At 32.9% G+C, this 13,736-nt stretch overlaps 1 protein-coding gene and 2 long non-coding RNA genes across 3 annotated transcripts in view; 1 reads left to right on the forward strand and 2 right to left on the reverse strand.

Moving 5' to 3' along the window:
• LOC111706112 (uncharacterized) overlaps positions 1-2,395 on the forward strand; it is a 4,967-nt gene extending 2,572 nt beyond the window's left edge. The window contains exon 3 of the long non-coding RNA XR_002766158.1: positions 2,085-2,395. This is a non-coding gene — a long non-coding RNA (uncharacterized LOC111706112). The remainder of the gene's footprint in view (positions 1-2,084) is intronic.
• A 220-nt stretch (positions 2,396-2,615) lies between these two features.
• On the reverse strand, positions 2,616-5,039 carry LOC111706113 (uncharacterized). The gene is made up of 3 exons (XM_023478889.1): positions 3,393-5,039; positions 3,070-3,119; positions 2,616-3,019 (listed from the first exon to the last, which is right to left on the reverse strand). Exons 1-3 carry the CDS (start codon positions 4,037-4,039, stop codon positions 2,892-2,894), a joined length of 825 nt encoding a protein of 274 aa, XP_023334657.1. The 5' UTR covers positions 4,040-5,039; the 3' UTR covers positions 2,616-2,891.
• Positions 5,040-10,995: 5,956 nt separating this feature from the next.
• Positions 10,996-13,447, reverse strand: LOC111706114 (uncharacterized). The gene is made up of 2 exons (XR_002766159.1): positions 12,127-13,447; positions 10,996-11,129 (listed from the first exon to the last, which is right to left on the reverse strand). It is a non-coding gene; the product is annotated as an uncharacterized LOC111706114 (long non-coding RNA).
• Positions 13,448-13,736: the final 289 nt, after the last annotated feature.

Raw genomic sequence — 13,736 nt, forward strand, 5'->3', positions numbered from 1 at the left:
AATTCAACTATTTGCATATATTCTTGTAAACCTGCACAATTCAACTATTTGCATATATTCTTGTAACCACGCAGATTTCAACTATTTGTTATATTCTTGTAAACATGCATAATTTAACAATTTGCATATATTCTTGTAAACCTGCATAATTCAATTATTTGCATATATTCTTGTAAACCTGCATAATTCAATTATTTGCAAATATTCTTGTAAACATGCACAATTCAATTATCTGCATATATTTTTGTAAACAGGCGGAATTAAAATAATCATGTTTTTGCCAGCATATTTTTATATTCATTCTTGTTATGAAAATTATTGTTATCACAGATTTTTCAAGCACAAAAATACATTTTGTTACTTTTAAACCATTTTTTATTTTTGTAGGCACTAGGCAGTATGCAGGGGCGTATACAGCATACTTCTTTCATACTCAGGGGGGATTATAGGATTTTTAAACTTGACTTAACTTTAACATCATAGTTTTTAGAAAAAGGGGCTCCCCCACCCCCCATGAAAAAATCCTGTAGTCACCCCTGAGTATGGTAGTAGTACGCTGACAATTCGGTGAGAAAGTCTACGATGTAGTATGTTGAATTCGGTGACATTTTTTCCGATATAGTATATTGATATCGGTGTATACCTCTCCGATATCGAATGTAGATTTTGGTGAAGAAGTCATCGCTGTAGTATATACTCCAAAGCACCGATGTCAAAGTGTAGATTTTGGAGTTCATTTGTGCGCTGTCGCATGTAGGATTTCGTACATACGACAGATCTGGGTGTGATCCTTTTACTATACCGCCAAGACCGACATCGAACCAGGTGATCGGAGCTCCGCCCAACTCCAGCGAAGTTTGTCGTAGAACGAGGCGGTATAACCGCCGTCGGTCTTTATGTTAGCTGGGTACAGACTATGTTGCTGGATATATTACTCACTAGTTAAAACTCTTCATCAAATGACAGAAAATCGAAATCCTGGATATCATTAAAAGGGGAAGATTAAAAGAACCGAATGAAAAACTAAAAGAAATTGTCTCTAAATATGATAATATTGTTGACCAGGTTATTGGGAAAGGACTTAGTTATCTAAAAAAAAAGATCCTAGAAAAGTAAAAACTGAAATTTTGAATAAGAATCCTGACTTCCCTCCTAAATTGTCACTCTATTTTGAAAAGTAAAATTTTTCTGGAGAATTAAAGTTTTAAATGAAAATCTGAAACTAAGTAGAATGAAAAACTCTGTTAGAAGTCTAAATGGGCCAGTTTTTGAATTGAAGTATATCTTTTGGTCTTTAGTATTTTGACAGATTTAAGAGTGGTTAAGAACTAGACATAAAGTTTTAAAGATGTTAAGAGAGGCGGATTCAGGTTTTTTTCCCAGGAAGGGCTTACCTTTCTTTTTCTTTTTAGGGGGGGGAGAGGCCCAAACCCCCCATAAAGCATATATTTCACTGATGCAAAAGGGGGATGAGCCCACCCCCATCCCTTAAATACGCCCGAAGATGACATTTATATGGGTCTTTAGTCTATCTCTTCTAGTCTTTACTTTCCAAAAGAAATCTTTTCATGCAATAATTTTAAACAAAATAAAATTGTATGGCCCAACCTGTTGTCCTTGACTTAGACTGTTCAACTTTAGTGATAATGATAACATCTGATTCAAAATAAAAATTACTTAAGTACATGCACAACTGGTTTACATTATTATATCAGAGCAGGGCAACCTTTGAGGTCTTGGTTTGGACTGTTCTGCCTGGTCATACAGTCTGACATCAGACTGCTTCAATTTAATTTATGTTTTAATTAAAGGGGTAGAGAATCGTGGGTATTTCTAATCTTTTGACACATGGCCATTGGTCAGTGTAATTTTATGTATTTTTAATTTTTTTTTTTTAATTTCCTTCTGGAGGCTGAATTTAAAGAATTTAAACATCCTTGCTGAACCAGCAAAAACTGGTTTCAATGGAGTGCTGACTCAAATCTGGAAACACTGAATACAATTTAAAGTGGAACCAACCATGTTTGAGCCATGGCTCAAATCTTAAAATTGGCTCTCAGACTAACTAAATCTTGCTTTTGTAGATTGCTTGACGTGCTTGGAACAGAGCCTTGGCAAGGGGATGGTGATCTTTGCTAATAATGTCAAACTAAGGTATAATATTTCATTATTTTTCTTTTATATTTTTTTTAGGAGTTAAGCAGAATAAAGAATGTTTTAAAATGTTGGTGTTGGTGAATAAACTTTGGTTACAAGATGAAAATGTAAAATACATTTATATCTTTTGTTCTTGAGTTTTGTGGCAGTTAAATGTAATTTTCTTAATGTAACCGCCGCTGTGAGGTTAAAACCTTTGGTAAACAGTTATAATTAATAATAGTAATTTATTTATTTATTAAGTGAACAATATGTGAACACTTATTAAACATCGTGATTATGATTATGGTGCATCACACTAAATTACAAAAGTTGAAGTGAGACCTAAAAGAATAATAATATACTTTATTCAAAAAAATCAATTTGGTATTGTTATATAGATATTATAATTTACTTTAAAGGTATTGCTATAATATTGCCGTATAGAAATTCTAATTTACTTTAAGGTTGCCAACCACCTGGAATATAAAGATACCAACTTGTCAATAAAAAAACAGACAACTCTAATAATACTTTTATTCATTTCATAAATCCAGAATTAATAAACATGTTTGTTCTGTGAAAATCATGTGATTCATAATTTTCTTGTCTAAAATCTAAAAATAAGAAGAAAAACACCTAAATCTTGTGGTCTTTTAAAACACTAGGTTGTGACCATGTGAAAAAATCTTACCCTGCTCAGGGCTAAAAATACACCAAAAAGATAAGAAAAAACTAAGGTTGGCAACCCTGATTTACTTCAAAGTTATCATGATAATTAGATATCCAATGGTCTGACTGATGATTGACATAAAGGATGAATTGTTTACTTCGAAGTAGTCATAAGCTGTAAACGGTCCCTCTGCCTCTATCATGGCTAAAACTAAAATTAAAATATTAAATATATTTATATTTTTACTTTGTTGTTTTTACCTATTAGTAAATCATTTTTATCTTCCCCACAACTGTTGAGTGCTACTTTTCTGAACATAAGAAGTATTGATAATAAAAAACATCTATTATTAAAGAAAAGAAATTGTTCCAGCAGTTTTTCTGGAAATAAACTTACAGCTGTCAGAAAACAAGCACAGATTTCTTATATCTACTAAGGGTTTGGAGATCACACTTGTTAGAGAATGTGTCTCACAAGAAACTCTTTTAACTGGTACCATCAAAATGTCCATTTATTGTGAAAAATATTGATAAATATTTGCCCTCTATTTTTTAATAAGAGTTCATTGTTTAAATTTATCTACCTCAGCTTGTCATTGTTGTTGGATAGTGCCTGATGAGTAATATTACAGAAATAGGTATAATAAAACACATTTAAAGCTATCCCAGCCAGCATACAAAATTTAATGATAAACTCCAAATATTGTTCATCCACAAGATGAGTATAGCAAGTGTATGAAAGAACAAGAGACATAACAACATTTAAGGGTAGCATGATAAAAAGTAGTGGATTAAATGCAGTCTTGATACTCCTTAGCTTAAATACAAGTTGGGAGGATTCAGTAATCAAACTACAAACCTCTGACAATTTCTGAGCCTGCTTGGTTTCTTCAATGAAGGAATTGCAAATGGCATTTATCACTAAGAGTAGAAAAGTATTCAATGCAGTTACTCCAAGATATGCCAGAGCAAAATAAATAATTCGATATATACTCCTTTCTCTTCTTTGATAAACATAAACTACTAGAAGGAGGACGGAACTAAGAATCTGTAATAAAACAAGATAAAGTTTGGTGTATCTTGTTCTGTTTGGATCTACATTTGACTTTTCAACCATCTTTGCCATTAGAGGAATTTGGATGAGGGCCATAATAATTATATTTATTGTAAGGGAATTGTAAGATATTCCATATACAGAACCTAAAGCAATTGTTGGAGAGCTTGGGTCCATTTTGACCTGAGTGCAAGGGTCATTAAAATTGAATTTAAGAAAATGGCTTCAATGGTTTCCTTATAATATGTGAAGTTAAATTGTTTTTCTAAATCTTATTTTATAATAGCCTCAGTGAGCAGAGCTCTGCTCTGAAAGCTCTTTGCACTTATTGCAGTGGACGCTGAGAAAGATGTCTAAACATAGGAGGGAGGGAAGACAAAGCAGCCCTAAACCGCATGCTCAATAAGCTAGCATTCTTTCTTAAAACAGTTACCATGGTTGGGGTACTAAGTGAATAAATAGGAATAACAAAGAGCTTATGTGTTCTAAACTAATCCAGTTTTATATCCACTCCACTTAGCAATCAGAAAGTCCTTTCTGGAAGGACCCTGCTTCACAACTGACAAAAAGGGAACTCTGTATTCTGCATCCAGCGGGCATACTAAATGGGATACTACCTGTAAAGGAATTCCGCTGTACTAGGAAACAGTATAGCATTTGGACAAATGAAGCATTTTTTAACAAAACATTTCACATACACCACTCCTACAAACCTCTACCTACCATCTAACCTTCTCACACACAGTGAAATGAGACTCAAGGACATTTCTTTGTTGGATCCTACATCAAAATTACCTCTCGTCAAGTCACTTGATTATCTTTCCTTGGAACGGCAACCCTCCTTTTTTAGGAAAGAAAAATGTATAGTTTAAAGCAGGGAAGCTATTGCTCCCTTGCTGTAAATAGAAACTAACTTGAAGTGTGAGAAGGGGTTTCCTAGCAAATGCAAGCACAGAATTTGAAGAGCTGAGGCAGCACTTACAAATCAGCAAAACAAACAAAAAATCAGAGAGGGGGACATCTATTTAATGAAAGAGTGATCATGCACTGACTTTTATTGGCGCAAAGACAGCCTTTAGTAAACATTCTTAGAAAAACAGCTCCATAAATGGATGGGCAAAGAGAAGCAAGAAAAAGAGAACCTGCAAATGTGCAAGACAGAGAAAGAAAAAAGAAGATGAACATTCAAAATTATTAACCATGTCTCATACCATTTGTTTTATAAAAATAATAAAAAATAAATTATGAAACACTTGTAAAAAAAATAATTAAAGTTATAATTTTCTTGGAAGTATTTGATCAGTTATTTCAGCTTTAACACTAGATACTAGAAGTTTTGTAACTGCTGATTTGTGTATAGCAGATTTTAGGTTAAAATTTAAAACAGGAATCTTTATTTGACATATATCTCTTTGTGTCCTGGTCAATTTTGATATAGAAAAATAATAGTTTATTGATTTTTGTTCCATAATTCAAACTAATGACCCCCGCCTGAATAAAGTTGAAAGTGAGCAGTAGAATTGGTATAAAGCTCCAGATAGAGAAGGAAACTAGGGCACGCCAGGATATCCAGTTAAACTTCCATTTTCCTGATTCATCCTGACTAACTGGTACAGCTCTGATCAAAATAAGAAACTTCAAGAAATTCATTGTATGGCGTTTCTTAGGGTAATGGTAGTTTGATAATGCAAGAAATAGGTGAACCCCTGGTAAATATAGAAAGCTAATACAACTAATTGAGTTTACAGGGGTATTTATTTTTCAGAAATGCAATTTAAAAACTATTTTCTAAAGTACTTTTAGCCTTAATAATGATATTACATATTTTAGAAATAGATTTGATGAATTAAAGAAAGTGTTTCAGAATTAGTCACTTTAATTGAAAAAAATATTGTACAATACTTTAATCTCTCAGTTTTAATTTTACATTTTTTATTTTGGTTTAACAACAAAGAAGCATCACTGCAGGCACTGCGGAAGATTACTATGTGGAAAGTGCAGCGCCAAGGAAAACAAAACAATAAATTATGTTTTTTATGTGTTCACCCTCATGAGTTATTGTTTCTGTTGACAGCTTATGTATACCCAGGGTGTAAACCATATAAAGTCTAATTAATTTTGTTTTTTCACAAGCTTTCTAAAATAAATTTTCTATAGATATAGGTAAGAAAATTAAGTCTACTTAATCTTTTAACCTATTTTCTCCAAATATCTAATTTGAAATTTAGTTCAACGTAAATGTCGATTATGTTCAGAGTTGGGATTTAATGCACATGACAGATTTTGTTCTGATTTTTCAGTGTTTCTAATCCCAGTAGCACAATAGGGAAAGTGCCAACTATGCCAACTTAGTTGAACTACTAAGCTTCTCACTACTTATTAATTCCGCCCTCAGAATTTGTTTCACTAAATATCTTATAATGTTTTGATGTAATCAGGAGATGCGGATTATTAAGTACAATTTAACGAAGCATGTTCCTGTGTGTGGTGTGTGTTCAGATCTTCTTACTCCAGTAGTTGGCGCATTAGTCTGAATGCTGTGTTCAAAATTCATATTTCATATATTACAGATTCTACTTGTTAAAATCAAGGTTGTATGATAAGGTTAGATACTCCGCATGTTTTCCAATGTACTATAAAAATATTGTCTTTATAGCACTGGATGCTCCTAGAACTGTTAAAACTGTTAAAACAGTTACAACAACGTTGTCACTTCAGTTTCTCCCAATAATCAGTTACATCTTAAGAGTAGGGTTTCCAGTTGTAATTACATTAAGCGTAATTACGCCTAACACTTTCTTTCACTTACGAAGGAGCATTACCCATAATTACGAGTTTATTACATTTACAAAGAAAGTCTAGTTTCGCGGATTTAATGCGTAATTACGCGAAATTACGTAATGCGAAACAATTCCGTAATAAATAAAGTACATATTAATTCTCAGAAATAATTATAGTGGGAAAGTATGTGTAAGGATATGCTGGCAACAACCATGTCAAACATATTTTGACGATTTTATATTTTTTTTTTCAAACAAGGAAGGTAAACTTAAGAAAGTAGGTTGAAATATTAACAAGTCATCGAAAATTGAAAATTTATAAATTATGTATTTTTTGATATAAATAAATTTCTGATTCAACTTGCGTGACATTATTTTCCTTGTAAGTTAGTTGCTTTATTTAAATTAAAAGTCAAAACTTCAAAATTTCATAGATGTAATTATTACAAAATTTCGCAAAACTACTTTGTAGAAATTACGTGAAATTACGCGTAATTATAGTTTCGCTTATTAGGCATAATCATTACAAAATTTCGCAAAATTACGTTGTAGAAATTACGCAAAATTACGCCGTAATTACACATAATTATAGTTTCGCTTATTACGCCTAATCATTACAAAATTTCGCGAAATTATGTTAAAGAAATTACACGAAATTACATCATGGGGGGTGGGGGTGAAAAGTTGCATTCAAGGAATTCACCATTGTTTATATTAAGTGGTAAAATGTATTAAATTATTGCATTAAACCTCCATGCATTTAGAAACAAACAAATTGAGAATTTTACATTCTTCATACACAGTTGAGCATTTGTTTAAAAACAAAACAAAATTTAAAATTTGCAATTTTACATTTTTATTCTGAAAAATCAAGTGGTAACATAAATAAATTAATAATTAATAAGCTTTTTAATAAATGCTATTTTTTTGTTCATGAACAATGATCAAACCAGTCTTATTTAACTAATTTAAATTGTAATTTGTATTATGTAATTAAGTTTTCAAAATATTTGATAATATATTATTATTGTTATTAATATATCTTATTGTTAAACCTGGATTTTTTTTAATTTAGCCTAAATTCAAATTGTCTAGAAATAGTTTTTGTTTTAAATATATAAGTATAGATATTAACTTGTAAACTTTTTGAGGAACGCCCTAAAACTGTTTAAGGAACACCTAATGTAACATGTTCCAAGGAACTGTAAGCATAATTTTAAGGATCCTACAAGCAATGCTAGATATACAACATTAAAAAGTAAAAAGAGTAAAAAGAGAACTTGGTTTACATATCTTGAAAACCACTGAGCCCAAAACTTAAGACAGGGTATCGTTATGGAAACCAGTTTTGAGACCCGGGTTTCACGAATGGGGTTTTGTGGATATCATTATTTTTGTTAGGAAATATTATTTTGTTTAGTTTCTTCATAGTCTCAATTTTTTCGAAATCTTTGTATTGGGGGTCACTTGTAATTACGCTCACAGTCCCTTTAATGCCAATCACAACTATAGCCCGATTTGTTTGTCGAGCTGTAACTTGCTTTGACTCTGACTATGATTTGAGATCATAGCTACAAGGTTAGATTTCAGATCATAGTCAAAGCTCATTCATAAGTCAAAATTTTGAGGTTGGATTTAGTATGATTTCAGATCTAGTCAAAGTACAAGTAATTTGTTTTATGAATCCAATCTAAGCTGCTCTGACTATGATTTGATGACAGCTGGCCTTCCTAACTGACAGCAAAAAAATAAAATTTTGTGGGTCATTGATATTTTCTCGACCCCTTTAAAAGTCGTCTTTGATTTTTGACCTTAAAATTGTAAATTGATTGATAAATTAGATAGATGGATAGACTAATAAAAATATATAGATAGATAGTGTAACGGAGTACAAAGTGCGTATTTTTAACAAAGAATGTCAGATCATGGTTGGAATCAATTATTTCTGTATATGGGAACTTTGCTGGGTGTTTACATAAACTAAAACTCCTTTTTGTAAAATTCACAAACGAATGTAACAGATTCTTTAAGAATTGATATTTGTGCTTTTATGAATAGTTAAAATGTATTTAATAACGCTCCCATATATTCCGTAACAAGTTTTTACCAATAAACATTTTTAAAACCCCCACCATGCATCATTTAGTTAGACCTAAGGTTTAACAAATGGTGGGGCGCGAACTTGTTCCCAGTTACCTATCGTTGTTTAAGCCTGTTTGCCTACCGCCTGTTTAACTCTTGTTATACCCCTGACCTGCAGATCTTTTTGAACCTGTTGAAGATTTAAGTTCGAGTTCGTGTTCCCGTTATCCTGCTCCATCATTACATACCAGAGATTCCGCCTGCTGTCACACCCGTCTAATTATAATTGAAATGAGCACATTTGAAATACCAATTTTAGAGTTTATTTAGGAGTTGATTCACTTCCTTCAATATGGTTGAAGGGGGGTGGAGAAATACTCATTTCTTTCTTGGTATGTCCATGCTTATTGGAACAAAATCCAACTTGTATACATGGGTGGCACCCCTTAATAAAGCTTATTATGTATACCGCAACATTATCTCTAATGATTGTTATTTTACAATTGTGCAAAAACAACTGTTGACAGACAGCAAAGCAGGATTATGGTTTGAAATTTGTTTGGCAAAAGAAAGTGGGTTTCCAAAAATTCAGATAATTGCTCTGTTGGGATATAAACTCTTAAATAAAACTTGTTGGTTCCTGAAGATAGGAATCGGCTAATATAATTAGGCCATGACAACAAAATAAGAGGATAAAATTAAACTAAGCTTTACAAGTTTTTTTAAACTTTGTCTTCTATTCTTCCCAGCTTCAAAATTTTCAAATATGTTTTTTCTGATTCTTTTCATAAAAATTGTTTTAAGGGGGGGAGATTGTAACGGAGTTCAAAGTGCGTATTTTTAACAAAGAATAAAAAATGCAACTTGGCATATTATTTCTGGTCTCTATTTTCATGTTTTGCAATTTTAGTAGTTTTATTTGCTGCTTATTTGTACCCAAAATCATGGTGAATGCCTAAAAATGGCGAATAGTTTGTTCCCATTTGCTGTGATTTAGCTTTGAAGTCGAAGCTAAATCCAACCTCAGGTGTGATTTCCATCACCTGGTATTTAGCTACGATTTAGCTCCGACTTCAGATCTAACCTAAGCTTCAATCTTGCCCTGATTTTGGACTAACGAAAAGAAAATCATAGCTAAGCTAGGAAGTCGCAGCTAAATCATAGCTAGAACCGGACTAACGAATTGAACTTATCCCAAGACAGCTCTAGGACCAGTGCCCTATCCTCTGTGTCTTGTACCGGGTTCTGACGTAGGCAAGGTACAGAAGCTAGAATCACTAGAATTGTATGACTACCTAACCCTACTACAGTACCCATGAATTACGCTCACAGTCCCTTTAAGGAACCCCTTTAGCCAACTGTTTAAGAAATGCCTTTCGCTAGCAGATAAAGAAACGCCGTAGCAAACCGTTAAATGAACCCCCCTTGAAAACTGTCAAAAGAACACTCGTGACAGACTGTTTCAAATAACGTCCAAAGCAAACTTTTTAATGAACCCCCCTAACAGTCTTAGGGACAACCCTAGCACACTGTTTATGGAACGCCTTTGGCAAACTGTTAAAGGCCAGCTCTTATAGTAAATAAATTGTTTAAGAACCCCCCCCCCTCCTTAACTGTTAAAGGAACACCTCTAGAAAAATGATCATGGGAACACCCTGGATTCCCTGGATCACTGTTAAATGAACGCCCCTAGTAATCCTTTCACGAAATAACCATAGGAAACTGTATATAAATTGCCCTGTTTATGATGTGCCCTATATTTATGTTTTTTTTTCATCTATGAAATCTCTCTCGATGTTAAGACCCAACTCAAATCACCGTTTTATTTCTTTTAGTGCGTCTTTTGTGGGAATTGTGTTTATTGTTTAAGATAGTTTTGAGAGAAAAAATAATAATACATCGAAGATTTCAAAACTGTATTATGTTAAATTTTGATTTTCTTAAACTTTGCAAAAAAATTAAAGTTCAATAACGTTCGTTTTTGCATTGTTTTTGCATCGATTTTGGGCCATTTTTGGGTCCGTTTTTAGGTCGTTTCTTTTTGCTTAAAGCTCTGACTAGGACTAAAATTTGACACAGTGTAAAAAACTAATAATTAGAATACATAATTTAGACTACATTTGTTTTTGTTACACATTGTTACCCTATAATGCTAAATTTTGACTCTGGAAGAAAATATAAAGGAACCACCATCATCTATTATAAGTAAAACTATAGTATACCTAACCAAGAAATTTTAAGACCCTTGAGAGGGACTTGAAGAAAAACATGTTTTGTAAACCAGTTAAAACTTTATTCATAAATATATTTCTCATCTAACATTAACAGATTTTTGGATTTAATCTTTAAAGCAAAGATCTTCTTCGTCAATATAGTTTAATAACCAAGGAACCATATCCTTAATCCTAAATAAACAATATAGAAACATTTTATATTTTCAATCCTCTTAAGTTACATGTTTGTCTGAGTGTAAAAAATACTGAATTTTATTTCAATATTTGATAATCATCAATCACAGGGTTACCCGGCCACAACAGATAAGATACTTTAGAGACCATTTTATGGAATTTATACTGTCAGTTTCCTTATATTTATGATTACCCGGAGAATCAGTAAGTAAATTATAATGACTATATTAAAGACAGAAGAGTCCAGTGTTGCCAACTCCCAGTAAAGATAATTCCAAATTTCTGACTTGAAAATTCCCCATTACAACTAAAATTCTCCATTTTTTATAGTAGTGAATATATATAATTCCCCATTATAGTACTGAACATATGCAGTAATAAAATTTGAAATTCCCCATTCCCCAGGGAATTAGAAATTCCACGGATTTCCAAACAAAAACAAAAAAAAATCCCCTGGTTGGCAACACTGCAGAAGACTCAATTCAATCTTGGAATTATTTTATCACCAGAGGATTACCTCCCTCGGGTGAGGAGACTCAGCAAGGTTTATGAGACTTAGAAAACCTTGAAGTTTTCTAAACATTTCTCTTTTTGAAAATTACATTACAATGTGTTATAAACCGAATTGCTATTGTAAAACTAATTAGATATGTTTTAATATGCTTTTAAATTTGTTGTGTACATGTCAGAAAATTACTTTAAACTCTAGTTATTCTAATAAATGTATAAACTAATTTGCATAAGATAAAATCACACCCTGATCTCTTATAGTTCTTTTTAAATCTATTTAATTGAAATGTTTTTTATCATTATTAAAATTAGGTGGACAAAATAATCAAAACAGCCAAGAGCTATTTTCCACCTAATTGTTTTATACTTGTACTGTTAATATAATTATCAATTTGTAATTGTAAACTCGTTCTGTACACAGATACATGTATTTTATAAGCAATAAACTTTATCTATCTAACACTGAATAATTTGTTTAATTAACCTGACGTAATGAGTTGGGTTATCCACCCCTCCACAGTTTGCAATCTTGCCAGTTCCACGGCTAGTTGTACCGAGCAGTACATACTCATCCCCCACCTGTACAATACACAAGTACAATATAGTTCCATGGCTAGTTATACCAAGAAGTACTTACTCATCCCCCACCTGTACAATACACAAGTACAATATAGTTTCATGGCTAGTTGTACCAAGAAGTACATACTCATCCCCCACCTGTACCTGTACAATACACAAGTACAATATAATTCCACGGCTAGTTGTACCGAGCAGTACATACTCATCCCCCACTTGTACAATATAGTTTCATGGCTAGTTGTACTAAGAAGTACATACTCATCCCCCACCTGTACAATACACCTGTACAATATAGTTCCACGGCTAGTTGTACCAAGCAGTACATACTCATTCCCCACCTGTACAATACACAAGTACAATATAGTTTCATCGCTAGTTGTACCAAGAAGTACATACTCATCCCCCACCTGTACAATACACAAGTACAATATAATTCCACGGCTAGTTGTACCGAGCAGTACATACTCATATCCCAACTGTACAATATAGTCTCATGGCTAGTTGTACCAAGAAGTACATACTCATCCCCCCACCTGTACAATACACCTGTACAATATAGTTCCAATGCTAGTTGTACCAAGCAGTACATACTCATTCCCCACCTGTACAATATTGTTCCATTACTAGTTGAACCAAGCAGTACATACTCATCTCCCACATGGACAATAAACCTGTACATTCTCATCCCCCACCTGTACAATGTACAGTGTACATAACTAACGAAGGATGAAACATGAGAGACTACTGTAACCAGTATGAGCTCAATAGCTTGGAATAAGGATAGGTTCATTGATGTAACCCTTTCAGTTCTAATACGGACTTGAAGCTAAGCTCATTTTGGATAGTTCTATTGATGTAACCCCTTCAGTCCTCATACGAAACTGGAGCTAAGCTCAGATTGCAAGTTGTCTGGCCTATAAGCATGGCAGCTTATTAGCCAACCTAGAAAACATGCTTTTAACACGTTTTTCAACTCGTTGAAAACCAAGCTACAGTTGATCCTGGAGTTCTATTTGAATTCAAGCCAATAGGCTTGATCCACGAAGGAGCAGGAAATAGGATTTGCCAGTCGTTACGAAGAACCAAAAAGAGGAAGGTTCATGTCATGTGAGGTGGAATAAAGGCGGAGAGTCTGCCAAAGAGCTTGTGCTTTATTCAAATCAATAGTATCAAACCTTATCTGTTCTATTTTTATACTGTAAATACATTTTTTCCATAGATAAATAAATAAACATAGATAGCTTATGTACGCAAAATCACCAAGAATTGTACAGTCCGCGAACTCATACTTCTAGGGGTCAAAGTGACCTTCAATGATAAGCGGGGTGGTTTGGTGTTTTAATGGATTTCATAAAATAACTCCGGGAATGGAACTATTTAAACAACAATATTTCACTGAGCAATATAATTATATTGACGAGAACTGAAGAAGGACATGAGAAGAACTAAACTAACTTAAATTTCTCTATACAGAACTTGTTTTGAAATTAGGCATTTGATCTATTCCCATTTTAC

Source organism: Eurytemora carolleeae, unplaced genomic scaffold (assembly GCF_000591075.1).
Source record: "Eurytemora carolleeae unplaced genomic scaffold, Eaff_2.0 scaffold707, whole genome shotgun sequence".
NCBI classification, from domain to species: Eukaryota; Metazoa; Arthropoda; class Copepoda; order Calanoida; family Temoridae; genus Eurytemora; species Eurytemora carolleeae.

Bases quoted from the DNA above. Each gene is read 5' to 3' on its own strand.
- LOC111706113 (XM_023478889.1), bottom strand. From the start codon at position 4,039: ATGGACCCAAGCTCTCCAACAATTGCTTTAGGTTCTGTATATGGAATA. The intron at 3,120-3,392 runs GTAGATAAATTT...TCTTATGTTCAG, and splicing joins AACAACAATGACAAGCTGAG to AAAAGTAGCACTCAACAGTT. The intron at 3,020-3,069 runs GTAAAAACAACA...TTTTAATTTTAG, and splicing joins TAAAAATGATTTACTAATAG to TTTTAGCCATGATAGAGGCA.